Source organism: Triturus cristatus, chromosome 2_2, assembly GCF_964204655.1.
Source record: "Triturus cristatus chromosome 2_2, aTriCri1.1, whole genome shotgun sequence".
Lineage (NCBI taxonomy): Eukaryota > Metazoa > Chordata > Amphibia > Caudata > Salamandridae > Triturus > Triturus cristatus.
In genome coordinates this window covers 719865066-719880620 of record NC_140582.1, presented here as the reverse complement: position 1 = coordinate 719880620, position 15555 = coordinate 719865066, and the positions used below count along the sequence as shown (strand labels likewise).

General features: G+C 38.6%; 2 protein-coding genes across 3 annotated transcripts in view; one reads left to right on the top strand and one right to left on the bottom strand.

The window, feature by feature from the left end:
- LOC146862707 (uncharacterized) overlaps positions 1 to 12198 on the top strand; it is a 228024-nt gene extending 215826 nt beyond the window's left edge. The window contains exons 6-7 of the mRNA XM_085641976.1: positions 8869 to 8887; positions 11458 to 12198. Coding sequence (XP_085498102.1) covers positions 8869 to 8887; positions 11458 to 11468 — 30 coding nt within the window. The 3' untranslated portion in view covers positions 11469 to 12198. The remainder of the gene's footprint in view (positions 1 to 8868; positions 8888 to 11457) is intronic.
- Positions 1 to 15555, bottom strand: part of FAM149A (family with sequence similarity 149 member A) — a 539436-nt gene that overhangs the window by 229542 nt on the left and 294339 nt on the right. For both annotated transcript variants that reach the window (XM_085641973.1, XM_085641974.1), the window contains exons 2-3: positions 5731 to 5841; positions 1343 to 1475 (exon numbers count right to left, since the gene is read on the bottom strand). In XM_085641973.1, coding sequence (XP_085498099.1) covers positions 1343 to 1475; positions 5731 to 5841 — 244 coding nt within the window. The remainder of the gene's footprint in view (positions 1 to 1342; positions 1476 to 5730; positions 5842 to 15555) is intronic.

Below are 15555 nucleotides of genomic sequence, written 5' to 3'. Positions count from 1 at the left end.
GCTAAAAGGAAAGAGGAACAATTAATTCTATCCAATCTATAGTAATGACATATGTCTTTCCAAAAGGTCAAGTAAGAGAAAGCCATCTCACTCTTCTAATTGGTAACACTTAATTTCAGGGCAATCGCTTTTAAATGGTCAAGCACTTTACCTCAAAACAGAGAATCTGGCCAATCCGCAAAGAAAGCACTGCACAGTGCTTAATTTGAGCCAGTGGTTTCCAGTGCTGGACTCTGGCACTTTATTGTCAACACCATCACAGTCTGCCACAAGGTGGCGCTGTCAGGCTAATTTAGAGATGCCCACAACAGGCAATTATTAATTCAATATACATTAAAAATTACTACTACCTGTATCCCAAGCCATTCATATAGCTTTGGAGGCCTGAAATAATCTAAATTGTCACACTTGTAGGAGCTTGATGGTTAGTGGTTGTATTGGTACTATCATTGGCAGCATGGAACGGGCAATGTGTAACGAAGGCTGCAATGGCCTCCTGGCAAGAGCCCTGGCACTTATGTTTTTACAAATTAAGAACTGGCACCACGTATAATATTAGAGAAAGACAAATGCGTAGATAATGACAAATCTCCATAGTCTTCGCCCACACACTCATCCAAAAACTATAAAAATATTCGGCAGTAAAATACAGGTCATCAAAAGTTAGAAACAATCAACTACAGACAAAAAAATGTCTGAGTAGTATTTGCAGCACGGGATGTAAATTGAATTTTGGTGTACTGCTTGTACCAAATTTGAACCAATTGATTACAATTTACAAACTCCCAACGGAATTCAGTGTTAGGTTTTTATCTAACTTGTAAACAAAGACTGAAAATGTGTATATGAGCGAAGCTTTGGGCCAGAATGTTTCACTGTATAATAACATTGCTGGGGGATCCCTAGCACCCCAAGACCCTTGTGATCCATTAACTGAATTGTTATATTTCCATTATTAGAATTTGAATTACATTTCTCAGTAAACCAGTTACACAATTGAGTAAACAGGAGTTTAGCCTACATTATCATTTTTTATTTCGCATCTGAACTAGAAAGAGTTCAAGTGCTTTGATGGTCCATGAGTGATAATTCTTAGATTTATGTTTGCAAGCTCTCCAAGTCAGATACTTTAGTTTACACTTGTTTCATTCTGACACAGAAGATCTTTAGACCTCTTGGGCACTTGGTATTAAAAATGAAATCAAAAAGTACCAGTCATTTGAAAAATGTCTTACACAAGATCCATACTATTATCATCTGAGTTTACAACATTTATTCAATGCAGTTTGCACTTTGGTGAAGGGAATAGAATAAGTATGCAAAAGCATCAGTTGTAACCTACATCATCCCTCCAGGAGTAAACAGAACTTCTTTCAGTAGACAAGCCAGTGGTGTAGCTCTGTATTCCAGACCAAGAGTTGTTCATGTCTGTTGGTGTGGTTTGCCCACTGGATGAAACTGAAGAAATGGATTCACTGTTGGTAAAAACAGAATCCAGCATTACTAATGGTTTTATTCATTGACCAGACATTATTCACACTGCTGAGATAAAGAAACATGGTCAGGCAACATTATAAAATGGAAAAGCATATTCAGATGTGTTATCTCTATATAGAACTCTAAGGTTCATACTGCTGTTACTTCATGCTCCAGAGACACTTAAAAGAGGAGAAATGAGTGCTTCAATAAAACACAGAGGGTCTGACCCACAAAGGTAAACTCACATTTTATGCACGTTGACAATGTTTTGGGTATTCACAAACTATGAGTTTCATTATACTCCTAATAAATTCATGACTGCAGAAACTCCACACTCGTGGCATAGACTCCGTGCATAAAACGTTAGGGCTGTCTTCTCTTTGTATGGGCAAAGTTGCATGACTGCACAGTTGTAAAATTACTATTAGCAAAATTAAACTTGTAGTTTGTAAATATTAAGAAATTAGTAAATTTACACAAAAGTGTATATTTACCTTTGTAAATTATGACCCTAGTTTTCAATTGGGTAGTATGTCTGCTGTATGCTTGAGTACTCTGAAAGAGCTAGTCCCACTGCATGCATGCTACAAAAGTACAGTCACTAAAATAAACAAGCATTTGCAATGCCATAGATCTCACATTTCTTAGAGTTATTGGGGTTGTAAATGACAATGTATTTTACACATGTATTTTGGTTTGGAGTGTAGTTGATTCATGAACAGAGACGCAGCTGCAGCACTGTCTAGAGGACTAAGAATGGGGAATTACCACTCAGAACAGAGACACAGCTGCAGCACTGCTTAGAGGACTTAGAATGAGTAATAACGACTGGGATTGGCGAAGCAGCTGCAGCACTACCTAGATGAGTTCGAATGAGGAATTACAGAATAGACCTGAGAAACAGGTAGCAGCACTGTGTAGAATAGATGACTTAGATAGAATGAAAAATTAGCATTAAACCAGAGAAGCGGGTAGCAGCACTGCGTAGGGGACTTAGAATGAGGAATTACGAGCAGGACCAGAGGAGCAGCTAGCAGTACTGTCTAGAGGACTTAGAATGAGGCATTATTGACAGGACCAAAGATGCAGCTGCAGCACTGGCTAGAGGACATAGAATGAGGAATTACAGATGAGACCAGAGAAGCAACTGGAAGTATACCTATAAGCTATAAGTATTTAGGTATGCAGCATTTCTTTGTTTTTTTTTTTTTTTTTACAAATTAAGCACCTTTACATCTCATATAAAATCAAAACACCATAAGCACGAGACCCACTGTGCCCTTTAAAAGTAAACAATCCAAACAAAACACAATAGGCAATAAGGGAAGACAACCACAAGGGAGCACAACACCCTGATCTGGCCCATGAGCACATGAAGTAAGGAATTCACTTAACTTGGGGTCCAATGATACTTGTAGAGGGGGTCCAATGAGAGAACAGACTGAACGAGATCATGCAAAGAGAAGCCATTTCGGTCTTGTCACAAAATTGCATCTGCTGGCCTGTATCCTGTCTCCCCTATTGATTAGCCCCTATTAGACCCTTTAACAATCACAGTCATGTTACAGCTGGTTATCAGTGGCAAGCAACTGACATGCATGAGTAAATACAAAAGAAAAGTATGTGAGAGCAGAAGCTACTGTGAAGAGTCATTTGTGCTGCGGGGTGAAGATAGATACAGGACGGGCTTCTGAGATTAGAGAGAGAAAATCAATAAATCCATTGCAGACTGCATGTTTATTTAAATATATTTGTATATTTCACTATTTGCTTTGTGCTTTAAATCAGCGGTAAGGTTGTTTTGGCAGATCTCTGAACTGAGGCTCATGCCACTGCTTAAAGGAGAAGCTGGGAGTGCTGAATGTATACTGTAACAAGCATTTGCAATGCAAAAGATTTTGCATTAGCGAGAGTTTAAGCTATCGACATTGTAAATGGAAATGCCTTTTATTTATCTGTTTTGATAAATAACACATAAATAATAGGCATTGTAATTTACAATGTCAAAAGCTGAAACTCTTGTAAATGCAATACCTATTTCATTTTAAAAAAGAGCCGGCATTGTCCCGGATTGCTTGGAAAGTGAAAGCGCTCATAACGCGCTGAATGCTGCAGGATAGCATGTTGTGCCTGCAGTAGGAGAAACTCATTAAAGAAAATAGTGCTTACAGTCTAAATAAGACATACTGTGTAACAACAGAAGTAAAAGGGCCAGTCCTCATGGGAGGTTACAAATGAAGATATGTTGTAAAGGCATGCGTGGTAAAGGCATATTCGTTGTAAAAAAAACTGTGGTAAAGACGCATGCGTTGTAAAGGCATGCATGGTTCCAACCGCGTTGTTAATGCTGTTTCCCGTAGTTTTAGCCAGTGCTTGAAATGGAAATATAGAAGTGCAGGTAACCTATACCAAAGTTCCTGCTTGCTTCTGAGAAGTGCTGTTACTCTCCCATTAAAAGTATTGCATCTCTGCTGAGAAGTGCAGGTGCTCTCCCTTTCAAAACATAGAAGTGCAGGTTCTCACTGCCCATTTAAAGCACTGCTTTCAGTATTCATGCCTTATCCTTTCCTGCTTGGTCTCTGTCCACTGATTTCACCATTTTCTTTAGTGCCTGAAAACACCACCCGTGCACTTTCAAATTATGTCAGCTCATTCCTTAAAAACCTTTGATTATGTTTCATGGATATTCCAATTAGAACATTTAGCTACTGCTTTACTATCCTGATTTTATATTTATCAAACACTCTCTGCATTTCAAATATAGGGCCCGATTTAGAGTTCAGCAGATCGGTTACTCCTTCACAAATGTGACGGATATCCCGAAGCCAGTAGTTTTCAACCTGTTGTCTGGGGACCCCTAGGTGTCGGCGAAGCCTCCTCAGGCGGTCCGCGACTACTTAGAAAATGTAATAATATTAACAGATTAATAAAGTGTATATAAATAAATAAGCTAAATGTAGAACTGGAAATGTTTTAAACGTACTGTGAATGTGAAGAAATTTGAAATTTGGAGGGTAAAAATCAACTTGGTATCCTCAGATTGATTAGTGGGAGCACTGCAGGTGCATCAAACAGAATATAGTATGGACGATGAGAGGCCTCAGTTGAATTTAGAACAGCTCAACCTTTCTATCAAAATCTAAATGTAGATTTTTTTTCTAATTATATGTGCTTGCAAATTAAATAAAATGTGTCATCATTTGTGTATTTGTTTGAGGAGTGCTATTTTCTGCATTTTTCGAGTATTGTTTTGTGGTTCAAATCTTCAACAATGCTTTCGCCTGGGTCACCGGCTTCCAGTAATGACTCAGTGGGGGGTAGGGGTGTCCGGATTCCAAAAGTGATTCAGTGGGGGTCCCCAGAAGTCAAAAAGGTGAGAACCACTACAGTAAGTTGTATCACAAGTGCATTATATTCAATGGCCAAGGGAGGCACATCCTTCATGTTTGTGACGGAGTAACTCCTCTGCCGAACTCTAAATCAGGTCCAAAATTAGCGTCAATCTGAGGCTGTGAAATTTTGTAGGCGAGAAATGTTAAGATTCCACCTTAGTATTTCTGCTACCTCCCGAGTACCATAGGGTTTACTTTCAATTGTTCTCACTTATGTAGCCTGATCAAAATTCTGAAGATAACTATACTAGTAATAAAGTTGACAAAGTAGGCAAACAAATGCAATTTAAAGCATAAGATACTCTCAATATCACTAAAACACAAAACTTCCAATTATGAGCAGCACCATTGACAACTTGAAGAAGCTATGGAAGATATAAAAATGCACCAGTACTAATTTCTTTGGCAACCACTGGATGAGGAGCCACCAGACACCAACACAATGGATGAGCTCAATGCTCTAACACCAGCGTGGATGAAGAACTGAGAGGCAAGGATGTAGGTAAATATTTTGGTCCTACAGAATGGGAAGACTAAGGAACATGTGAATGGTTACTAATTTCTGTACATAGGTTCTTCTAAATCTGCATCAGCGAGAAAATGATTCACCAACTTGGACAGGGAGACAATGACAGGCACACTATCAAACTCTGAGCTGATTACCCTCACATGGGATTGGTGGAGGGTCACATGACCTAAAACGCCAAAATAACCCAGGTCTTTGGAAACAACCACAAAATCTGCCGACCTAGACATCCAAACGTGTTGAAATTGCAAAGACTGAGCTATGCACACAAAGTATAACATAATATAACATATAAAGTACTTCCAATCTTTTAGTGATCTCATAACTACATACCAGGTGTAATTGTGGATGGCATCCTGCACACGCCTGGTAAAATGCACTGGAAGAGTCTCTCCATCCTTCGCTGTAAACGTGTTATCCACAGCTCCTCTCGATAGCCCCTTTCTAAAAATCAAAATGACATATTAACATTAACTGTATCTAATCACTGGCAAAATTACAATTAGATACATTAATTAAAAAAAAATATAGCAAACATTTTTCCTACAGACATCTTAAAATAATATAATATTGATATGCTAGTGGTTAGGAGTAGTCATTCAAGCATTTAAGTAAACACGATGAACCTCTTGATAGTTCTCTCCTTATTATAACCTACAGTTGAAGTGTTCACATGTGTAATTGTGAAGAAAAATATTAGCTGATCTATAATGGATAACTTTCACTTTATACAATAAATCCACAAGTTAGATTATATTATGGACTTATATTTCCCTCTTTCTTCATGTTTATTTTTCACTTATAAGTAAAACATTTGATCCAGACATTGTGCTTTCATACTTTACATCTCTTGCATTCACAAAAGTGCAACTGGCCTAGTTAATGCCTTACACTGTAAACCACTTTACTGCTTTTATGGTTATGAGCACTTCAACAACATTATTGTGGAATATTATGTAGATTAAACGGCATACAGTAGAACGGTATGAAGACAATCCTTGTTCAAAGCAAAGAAGGCAGACCACTTTTTCACGAGAGACTCCAATGGGAGACAAATCCCCGTTTCTTCGTTTAAAGGGGCAAGATCACATTTTCTTAAAGTACCCTAAAGCAAAGCTAGTGGCAGCACACATCTGTTCATTATGAATATGAGGTGCATAACTGAAGTCGTTAAGGATATCGAGAGTCAAATTATTATTGTGAAAACTAACACTGATGGAATAAATTCGATATTATTAAAATTATAGTTCCAAACCTAACAATGACAAGGTGATCACTTTATATTTAATACAATTCATGTATCAATAAGTTATGTGTGCATAACGGATAGCCACTGAACCCTATACTCCACACACACTTTATCAAACTTGTCACAGTTTACCACATCTTAGATATTAATACAAAAGTCTTTTCAATTGAATAGTTGATGGAAGGCACTGCAGGCGGGTGAATATTTCAAAAGCAATTTTATTGTAAATATGTAAGCAGTGTACAAGTGCAGGAGACAACGAACATCGCAGCCTCCTCCGAGTCCCTCTGTGACCACCTGTCCACACTAGACCATTGGTTGGAGTTCTGCTCACGAACGTTCTGACACCAGGAGCCCTCGTGAGCATGACACAACACAACACGCCTCCCCCTTTTCAGCCAAAGAACTTGTTTACAAGATTAAATAAAGAAAATAAATAAATAAACCATACCACAAATGACAAAGAAACATTAATTTTACCATAATATAACCAGAAAGATAAAACAGCTGCTTACAAATAGCTGCATTTCATAAACAGAAATTAATACATCTCATAATTTCGGAATTCAGCCGGCATGAACTTCAGTCTGTGTGGTCTGCACTATCTTGTAAGGCCAGTCGAACCACCACCAGTAACTGCAGAGGATTTACTACTCGCATCCTTCAGAATACACTCAGACTCATGGAATGATTGCCCTAATACCACCTTTGCACATTCTCTGCTGACTGTCGCTATATGACTACAATTCCACCATTGACCATTTTCCAATTTCACAGCACTTGAGTTTTCACTAACCGCCTGGATTCTGGGAGGCCGACTGAACCTTACTCCCCCTTTACTCATATTGACCTTGGGCAAATTCTCCCTAACCCAACCGCCTTCGTTAATCTGCAATTTCTTTGCACATTTGATAGAGCCAAATCTAGTTTTACTCTAACTACAGCTGAAAACTGCATCCTTCTGAATCATCCTCCTCCCAGAATTACTTGGCAAGACATTATCTACCAAAACACCAGATCTGGACAACCAGGCTGGGTTTAGAAAATCAAAAGGTTTCCTTCCCTTAAAGCACAAAAAGGAGTGATGTTTGTTTCTTTGTTAGGTGTATTGCGATGTGCCCAAAGCATTGCTCTAACAGCATCCTCTACATCACCACCCCTCAAACGATGCCTCGCGTACATACTCAACTACTATTCTATTCATTTGCTCCACAAGACCATTCGCTTGAGAGTGATATAGACTACAACGTTTGTGTTTAATGCCTGCTCCGTTTAGAAATTCCATCATTTCTTTTAAAATGAACTGCGCTCCATTGTCTGACAAATTCTGCAGGAAAATTTTCTCTGGCAAAAACATCACTAAGAAAAGTTAAAACACTATGTGTGGGTTTCCCTTACGAATCTAGCCTCAAACCACTTCGAGACAGAGGGGCCGATTCTGATGTCGGACAGACCAGAGTCCATCCGACATCGGTCAGGAACTGGAACTGAACAACCTCCTGTCGTTGGTTACAGCCCAGGGGTGTGGAATTTAATAAAATATCTACTTGTCCATGGGGCAGGTTGCTTCATAAATCTACTTGTCCTGTAACAAAATGCACTTGTCCCTTTTATGCCATGTAATGCGGCAACAAATTAAAGCAGCAATTTTATTATATAAATGGTTCTGAAATAGCCTCTCTAACTATGCCAGCGCTCGTACCATAGTAGGGTTTGAACACCAGCAATTCACTTATGTTGGTACGTTTGTGCAGGCCAACATACTGGGGCTGAAGGTAGTGGTAAGCAATAGCTCAAGGATTGGAATGTCTTTTGAGTCTGTGCAAACCTACTAACTTGCATCTTTTAAGGGTTTTCACCAACTCTTTTCCCATACTGAAAAAGGTTCAAGATTTACTCCCGACAGTCGCAGACGTAAAACTTTTTCCAGGGTTGGGAAAAAAGTGTTTGGAGGGAAAGTGAACTTGAAACATTCAGATTTTCACATGAGCAAATCTACACATGCACATTTGCTCATGCTAAAATGCAGTTCACAAATATTTTCTAGAAGTACTATTTCTTGGCCTACTTCTGTAAATTTTTGTGAATTCACTGAAACTGTGCATATGCAGTTAATGGGTGAACCTTTGAGACTTTTTAAATAATTGGGCCGCTAATTAGGCCTTGCGTTAACTATGACCTTTTGTGTTTAATAAAATTCCGTGTCTCTCTCTCTCTTTCAGTCTATCTGCTGGCTTCTCGGTGAGTGACCCTATTCTGCTGTTTTAAAAGAAGCATATTGAAACACAAAGTAGTTTTGTTCAGTGCCCGGAACTGCTGCGGCAGTGTGTGCTTTTGAGACCAAAAACAATTTGTGCTTTTGCCAATGCTTGTTAGAATGTTGAGGGCCCAGCAGCTCCCACACTGATAAGGTTTTACAAAAACCATGCCTAAACAAGTCACGCATTGACAAAACCAAAAGGCTGACCACCAATTTCAGACCTACTGGCTTTGCCAATGCTTGTTTATTTTTGTTGCCCTTAATCGTATTTAAACTGGTTACACTGATTTTCCATTATGAATATTTTGGGGAAATACAAGCATACATCAACATGTTACTAAATGATGCTGCACAGATATGGTACATAAAATCTTACAGTAGTTTAGCAAAATGTTTTTTCCCCCTACTTGCATATTTTTGTGAACATTTTATTTTGAAAGCAAAGAATCATCACTCTTGCTTTCAAGCTTCTGCAAATATTTGCATATAATCAGAGGGCATTCTGGGAGCACTGTACATAGCCTCATATTACTAAACTTTGAAAACGTGTGTACACATTTATACTGTTATCACCGTCAGTGGTGCAGGCCGAGCTTACCACATCTACTTTTTGTGCGCACCCTAATAATAAAGGCTTTGCATTAATGAACCATAAATACAAGTTTGAACAGCATTAACTTAGCTTCAGACAATGCCCTTCCCTGATCTATTATGTGGCACTGCAAACTGGCAGCCAAAGGGTTTGTGCTGGAGGGAGTTGGGCCTACTTGTCCCAAGGGCAAAATACACATGAAAACTTGTTGCCCTTGACCCCAAACAATATGTCCAGGGCGTCCGGCTATAGGAATTCCACATCCCTGTAGCCCTGGAAGTAGGATAGGACCGAATCCAGTTCAGTAGCATGCCTATACCTTTCAATGGGAGCATGCATTCCAAACCCCAAGGAGCCTGCCACGGGGTGCAGGGATCAACATTTGGCAGCCTCGCACCCATGGGGGCCCTGCTGGGGCCCCCCCAAAGACAGTTTCCTACTGCATGTCGGAAAGGCCGGTACAGAAAGGCAGTGGGAAGCAATGTACTCTCTCGGCCGGAAAGAGCCGGCCGGGGAAGTACTGAAGGGTTTCCGGATGGCGGATGGGCTCTCTGAGCCCGAAAGCCATCTGAAAACCGAGTCGGATTCCTTTCCCACCGAGCCCACCGGAATGGCTCAGTCGGAAAGGAATCCGAATCGTTGACTCCGATGCAGTTAGGTTGGCCTAACCACATCAGAATCGGCACCATAGTCTACTAAAAGAATGGCAAACTTTTGTTGGGCTAGTAAGTAGTAAAATGGCGCTACAAAGTGAATGGTCACGCTTTCCCACACACTTTCAGGTTAATCGATGATGGTCAAGAGTTCTACTCTTGTTGTAAGTCCTTTGTCATTTTGCTGACAATTCTTACATTTAGATACACAGTCTTCAAAGTCCCTGTCCATACCTGGCCACGGGTACATAACCTTTAATCTTTTCTTGTTAGAAGTCATGCCTAAATGCCCTTCATGACTGAGAGCAAGCAACTTTTTTCTAATTTTGGACCAAAAAGAAAATCACCCTCCACTGACAACTCATCTTGAATTTTCCAAAAACTCTGTAAAACCAGAGGCAAATTCTTTTCCCTAGGCCAAGAACATCACATTACCCTTCAAAATGTCATCTGCCTTGAAAACATCCCTCCTCTCTTACTCAGACACACATACCACATCAGATCAACAAATATTTACAACCAAACATTCCACATCCTCTTCAACCTTTCCAACTTCATTATAAATATCAGATTCCCACGAAACTGGTAGACATGAAAGATAATCTGCTTGGTTGTTCTTCCCTCCTGGAATGTGCTGTACCTCAAAATGATGCTCGAAAGATTCAAACCGAGTCTAACCAATCTGGCTGTAGCTTCACTGGTATTAACATATGAACCATTCAAAATAGGAATTAACGCTTTGTGGTCCATGCTAATAACAAAATGAGTATCCCAATCATAGCATTTACATTTTTCCATAGCCCAAGTGCATGCATACATTTCACGTTCTATGAAAGAGCACATTCATTTTGAGGTTTCAAAGTATCTGACGGAAATGCAATGGTGCTCTTGATGGAGCAGGTAGTGCAAAATGTTGTATACCTTCTCTATTCTTGCATGAAAATACTAATCTATTAATTATAATATTATTAAACGAGTATTGCATGTATACTAATCAACATTATTAAAACTTAAAACTATACATGAGATTTGCTATTTGCATGGCTAAATAACTCTTATAACTAAAATCTTATAACTAAAATCTGTACGCATATTAACAATAGTATATGTGGTAATAGAATACTGCACGATATATGTTGCTTTGTGATGTTGCACCCTCGAGGAGGATCGAAAAAGGTGAATATAATTGCTTTAAATGTATCTATATGCTAGATAAATACAAGCACATAGAGGGCTCAGCAAGGGGATAACATTAGAATCTCCATTTCTATGAATTAATTATTCTTTTGTGTTTGTTTCACTTAAGTTGGCATCTAGGCCTAAATCCAATATGGCCGCTGTCACTACACGCAGAAGTGGCCACTGTCCCATGAGGCTCGGAGTGAGCTGCGCATGTGCAAGAAATCTCCTAAACCTCATACCGACCTTTGTTCATCATGTACCCGGTCAAAGATATGAAACGGGACGTTCGCCAAGACAGGGGAACAATCAACCTTACAGTAAACCGGAACAAGCCGACACTTCGCGGACCAATGACCTCACCCCTCGACCTGTACTAACAATCTGGGAATAAAGTCGGACGATCTCAACCAGCCAATCATGACTGTTCTAAAGCTTAAAATTGTATCTTCTTTAACTTGATTTTATTATAAAAAGCGTAGTAGAATAAGGAGGGGTACTCAACTACTTCATCTTTTCCTTGTTCGAAGCTATGTTCGTGACGCCTTTCCTAATGATCCAGATGCTGCCCGACCGCTTGATGGCTGCAAACATTTTCTAAATCCACGGGCTATGATAGATGCTTGCACGATATCTGGTTGGGACTGTAACGTGCTGAGCAGAGGACTTTGAGCTTTGGCCTTCTTTTTCGGACAATTTACGACAAAATTTGGTTATGCAGAGTCAATGAATTAGAGGACTTCAAATAGCCAGATTAGGTAAATATGATGTTCTGCGATTTATTTGAATTGATCTAAAAATTCTAAACTTTGACGAGACAAATGCAAATATTAATCATTATGAAAATTTAGATAAACAAATATTGATTAACAAGAAATATGAGTTTGTGGTTTCATTAAGGGAAATAAGGAGTCTTAAAATGTGTTTTAGCTGGTTCTAAATCACCATCAACCAATCCAACTAAATTGGTCCGTTGACCAAGTGGGTGGAGTGCCTTGATGGTTGGGACTAGGGATCTATAGGCGAAGGATGTTAATGTATATTTTGTAAAATAACTTTTCTCTCCCTATAGGTTATATGGTATTTTCCCCCACATGTCCAGCGCTTGAATTACTCATCCCTCCTGTGTGTGCAGATCAGTGAGAGAGACGTATGAGTGTTGGTGTTATGGGCCCCACCAATGACTGCGTGTGTAGGAATGAGTTTGAGTGACGTCGGGTCTGCGACGCAGGGAGGGTATCGGTAAATGTTATTCCCCATTCCCAGTCTCGCGCTGGATCACTCTCTTGCCTGCATACTCCTTAATTAATACCTCACCGACCCCAACATTGCTGACATCTACTGTAATGCACATCTTACTCCCCTGTTTATAAAAGGACTCAGTAAAAGTGCATCACTAAGGTTCTTCTTGATAATCTTAAATGTATTTTGCTGCTCCAAACCCCAGACAAATTTGGCACTCTTCTTTAAAAACCTTAACAGAGGTTCTGCAACAGTGGAAACATTTTGAAATAAACTTTGTGTAAAACTCGCACATGTGCATGAACACCCATAGTTTATTGCGATCTTTAGGTTTGGCTACATCAATATTAGCTCCGAGTAAACAAGGTCTGTATGAAAGTTTCTTAAAAGACACCACATGCTCCAAGTATTCAACCTCTTTTACTCCAAAAAACTAATTTTCCTTTCTCAATTTCAACACTGTACTACTAATAGCTTTTAAAACTTTACTCTGTCTTTAATTGTGTTCACATGCATCTTTACCATGATCTAATACATAATCTTGAAATATAGAGATACCAGTGATGCCACACAGACCATCTTCAATTGCTCTTTAGAAAGTGGCAGCCACTGATGCCAACCCGAATGATACTCTACAGAACTGGAAAACACCATCTGGAGTGACAAAATCCGTCAAATGTTTGGAATTCTTACTTAGAAGCAGCTGATGATCTGCTACACTCATGTCTAATATGAAAATTATAGACGCACCAGATAATGATACAATCAACTCATCGATTTTGGGAAGAGGGTGCCTATCAACTCACATTGCCTTATTTAAAGATTATTAGTCTATACACATGCATAGTTCATTGTTTTTGTTGCAAGCAATGGCAACAGGAGACAACCATGGTGAAGAATCAGTCGGATCAAAAAATTCTTCTTTACATAAATTCTTTAACAACTCAGTTAACTCCTTCCTAATGCTCATTGGAACACTACACAAATTGTGCTTGACAGGGAGTGTCCTTCTTTAAGTTTTATGTGAAGCTCAAAATTACTCATTGTACCCAATTGTTCTGTAAAGATCTCTTCATAATGCTCTAAAATCTCATCCATACTATTGACAGACACACTAGTCTCATCCACTTTACTTACACTCAATATTTGAGGGTAACATCTAGGTCACAATTGAAGACCCAAACACCCTTGATTATGCCGCCCTAAAATGTCTGGCCCAGCAACCGATACATAAACTTTACCCACTAAGATGCAATCCTTAAATTAAATGGATGTTTCAAAATACCCTTCAAGATCGATCTTGACTCCATTGTAGCCTCCTGGATTAACATTTAGGGATCAAAGTTCCTGCATAAACTCATCTTCCAACAAAAGTTGTTTAGAAATGATAGTAAATTTGGAACCTGAATCAGTCAAAGGAATTTTGATTCCATAGATAACAAATTTCTCAATAGGATATATCTTTCTCGTGTACTTTCACACACAACACCATATCTCTCATATAATTTCATACATGATCTGACTATTCCTCCATTACAGAATTACCTTTGACTTTAAATTTTTTCGTATTCCAACATACTTTTGCAAAATGATTAATGACACCACATTTGTTATATTATTTGCATAGCGCTGGGTATTGTTTGAAAGATGCAAAATGAGCCTTAGAACTACACCTGAAACACATGGACTCACCTGACACTTTAGCTTTCTGCTGGGAACCTCTATTAAAAAATCCTGTTTTCTTGTTTTTAACTACAACCAAAGTTTCCGATGAAGTTTTGTTGATTTCTTTCAGATATTCACGGAATCTTGGATCCTATTGGATATCGCTATCTCCATAGTTTACTCAAGAGATGGGTTCTTGTATGTTAATAAGCACTCTAGACTTTCCTTATTAAAGTATCTAGTAACCCAACTGATCTCTAATCAGTTGCTCAGTGAAAATACCAAATTTGCACTTGGCTTCTAACACCCATAAAGACGCTACATACATATCGATAGATCCAGACTGTTCTCTTGAGAACATTTTGTGTCCTCTAACAATTGGGTGGTTTATCAAAATGAGTCTCCAAACGCTGCTCCTCATATTCATCTAACTCTTCTTCAGAATCATCATTCACTGCTTTAGTTAGATGCTCAAAAATGCTTTGTCCTTCAACCACAAAGAATGCTCCAAAATCCATTTTTTTCTTTCGGGTCTGAATTTCAAACAATATATAGCTCCTAAAGATGCATTAAATGCCTTGACCCACTCTTTCCATATAACCGGTGGCTCTCCAGGCAGTTGTAAGAAAGGTGACGGTGGACTAATGTTTTGCATATTAATAATATCAACACGCTTAATAAATAAGAAATATAAATGAAACAGTACCCTAATAAAGGTTTATAAAAATAGTAGTATGCATTAACAAAATATAAATGACAAATCTTAAAACTGTATGGACCATAAGACTTTTGTTTAAATATAATTCTAAAACTAATGACAAAAAAAATGAAATTGAGCGTATATATATATATATATATATATATATTCACTTAAAAAACCATAGGTTTCACACATGTTATAGTTAGGTGGATATTTCACTCATAAAAACCAATGAAATTCCCCCGTTATAGTTAGTTCAGATAACTATAACTCGCGCGCCCGCAATCCTGCTCATGACGTCACATATTACATCACTCATGACATGGTTAGTGGCATCACTCATGACATCACTGATGACATCATCCTTGTAATAGAGTGGCGGTCGCGTGAGTTATAGTTATCTGAACTAACTATAACGGGGGAATTTCATTGGTTTTTTACGAGTGAAAAATCCACCTAACTATAACATGTGTGAAACCTATGGTTTTTTAAGTGAATTTGCAAGGTTTTTTAAATGCTAATTCCTAACTATAACGTGTGTGAAACCTATGGTTTTTTCAGTGAATTTGAACGTTTTTTTAAATGCTAAGTTATGTATGTATTATTATTTTTTTAAAT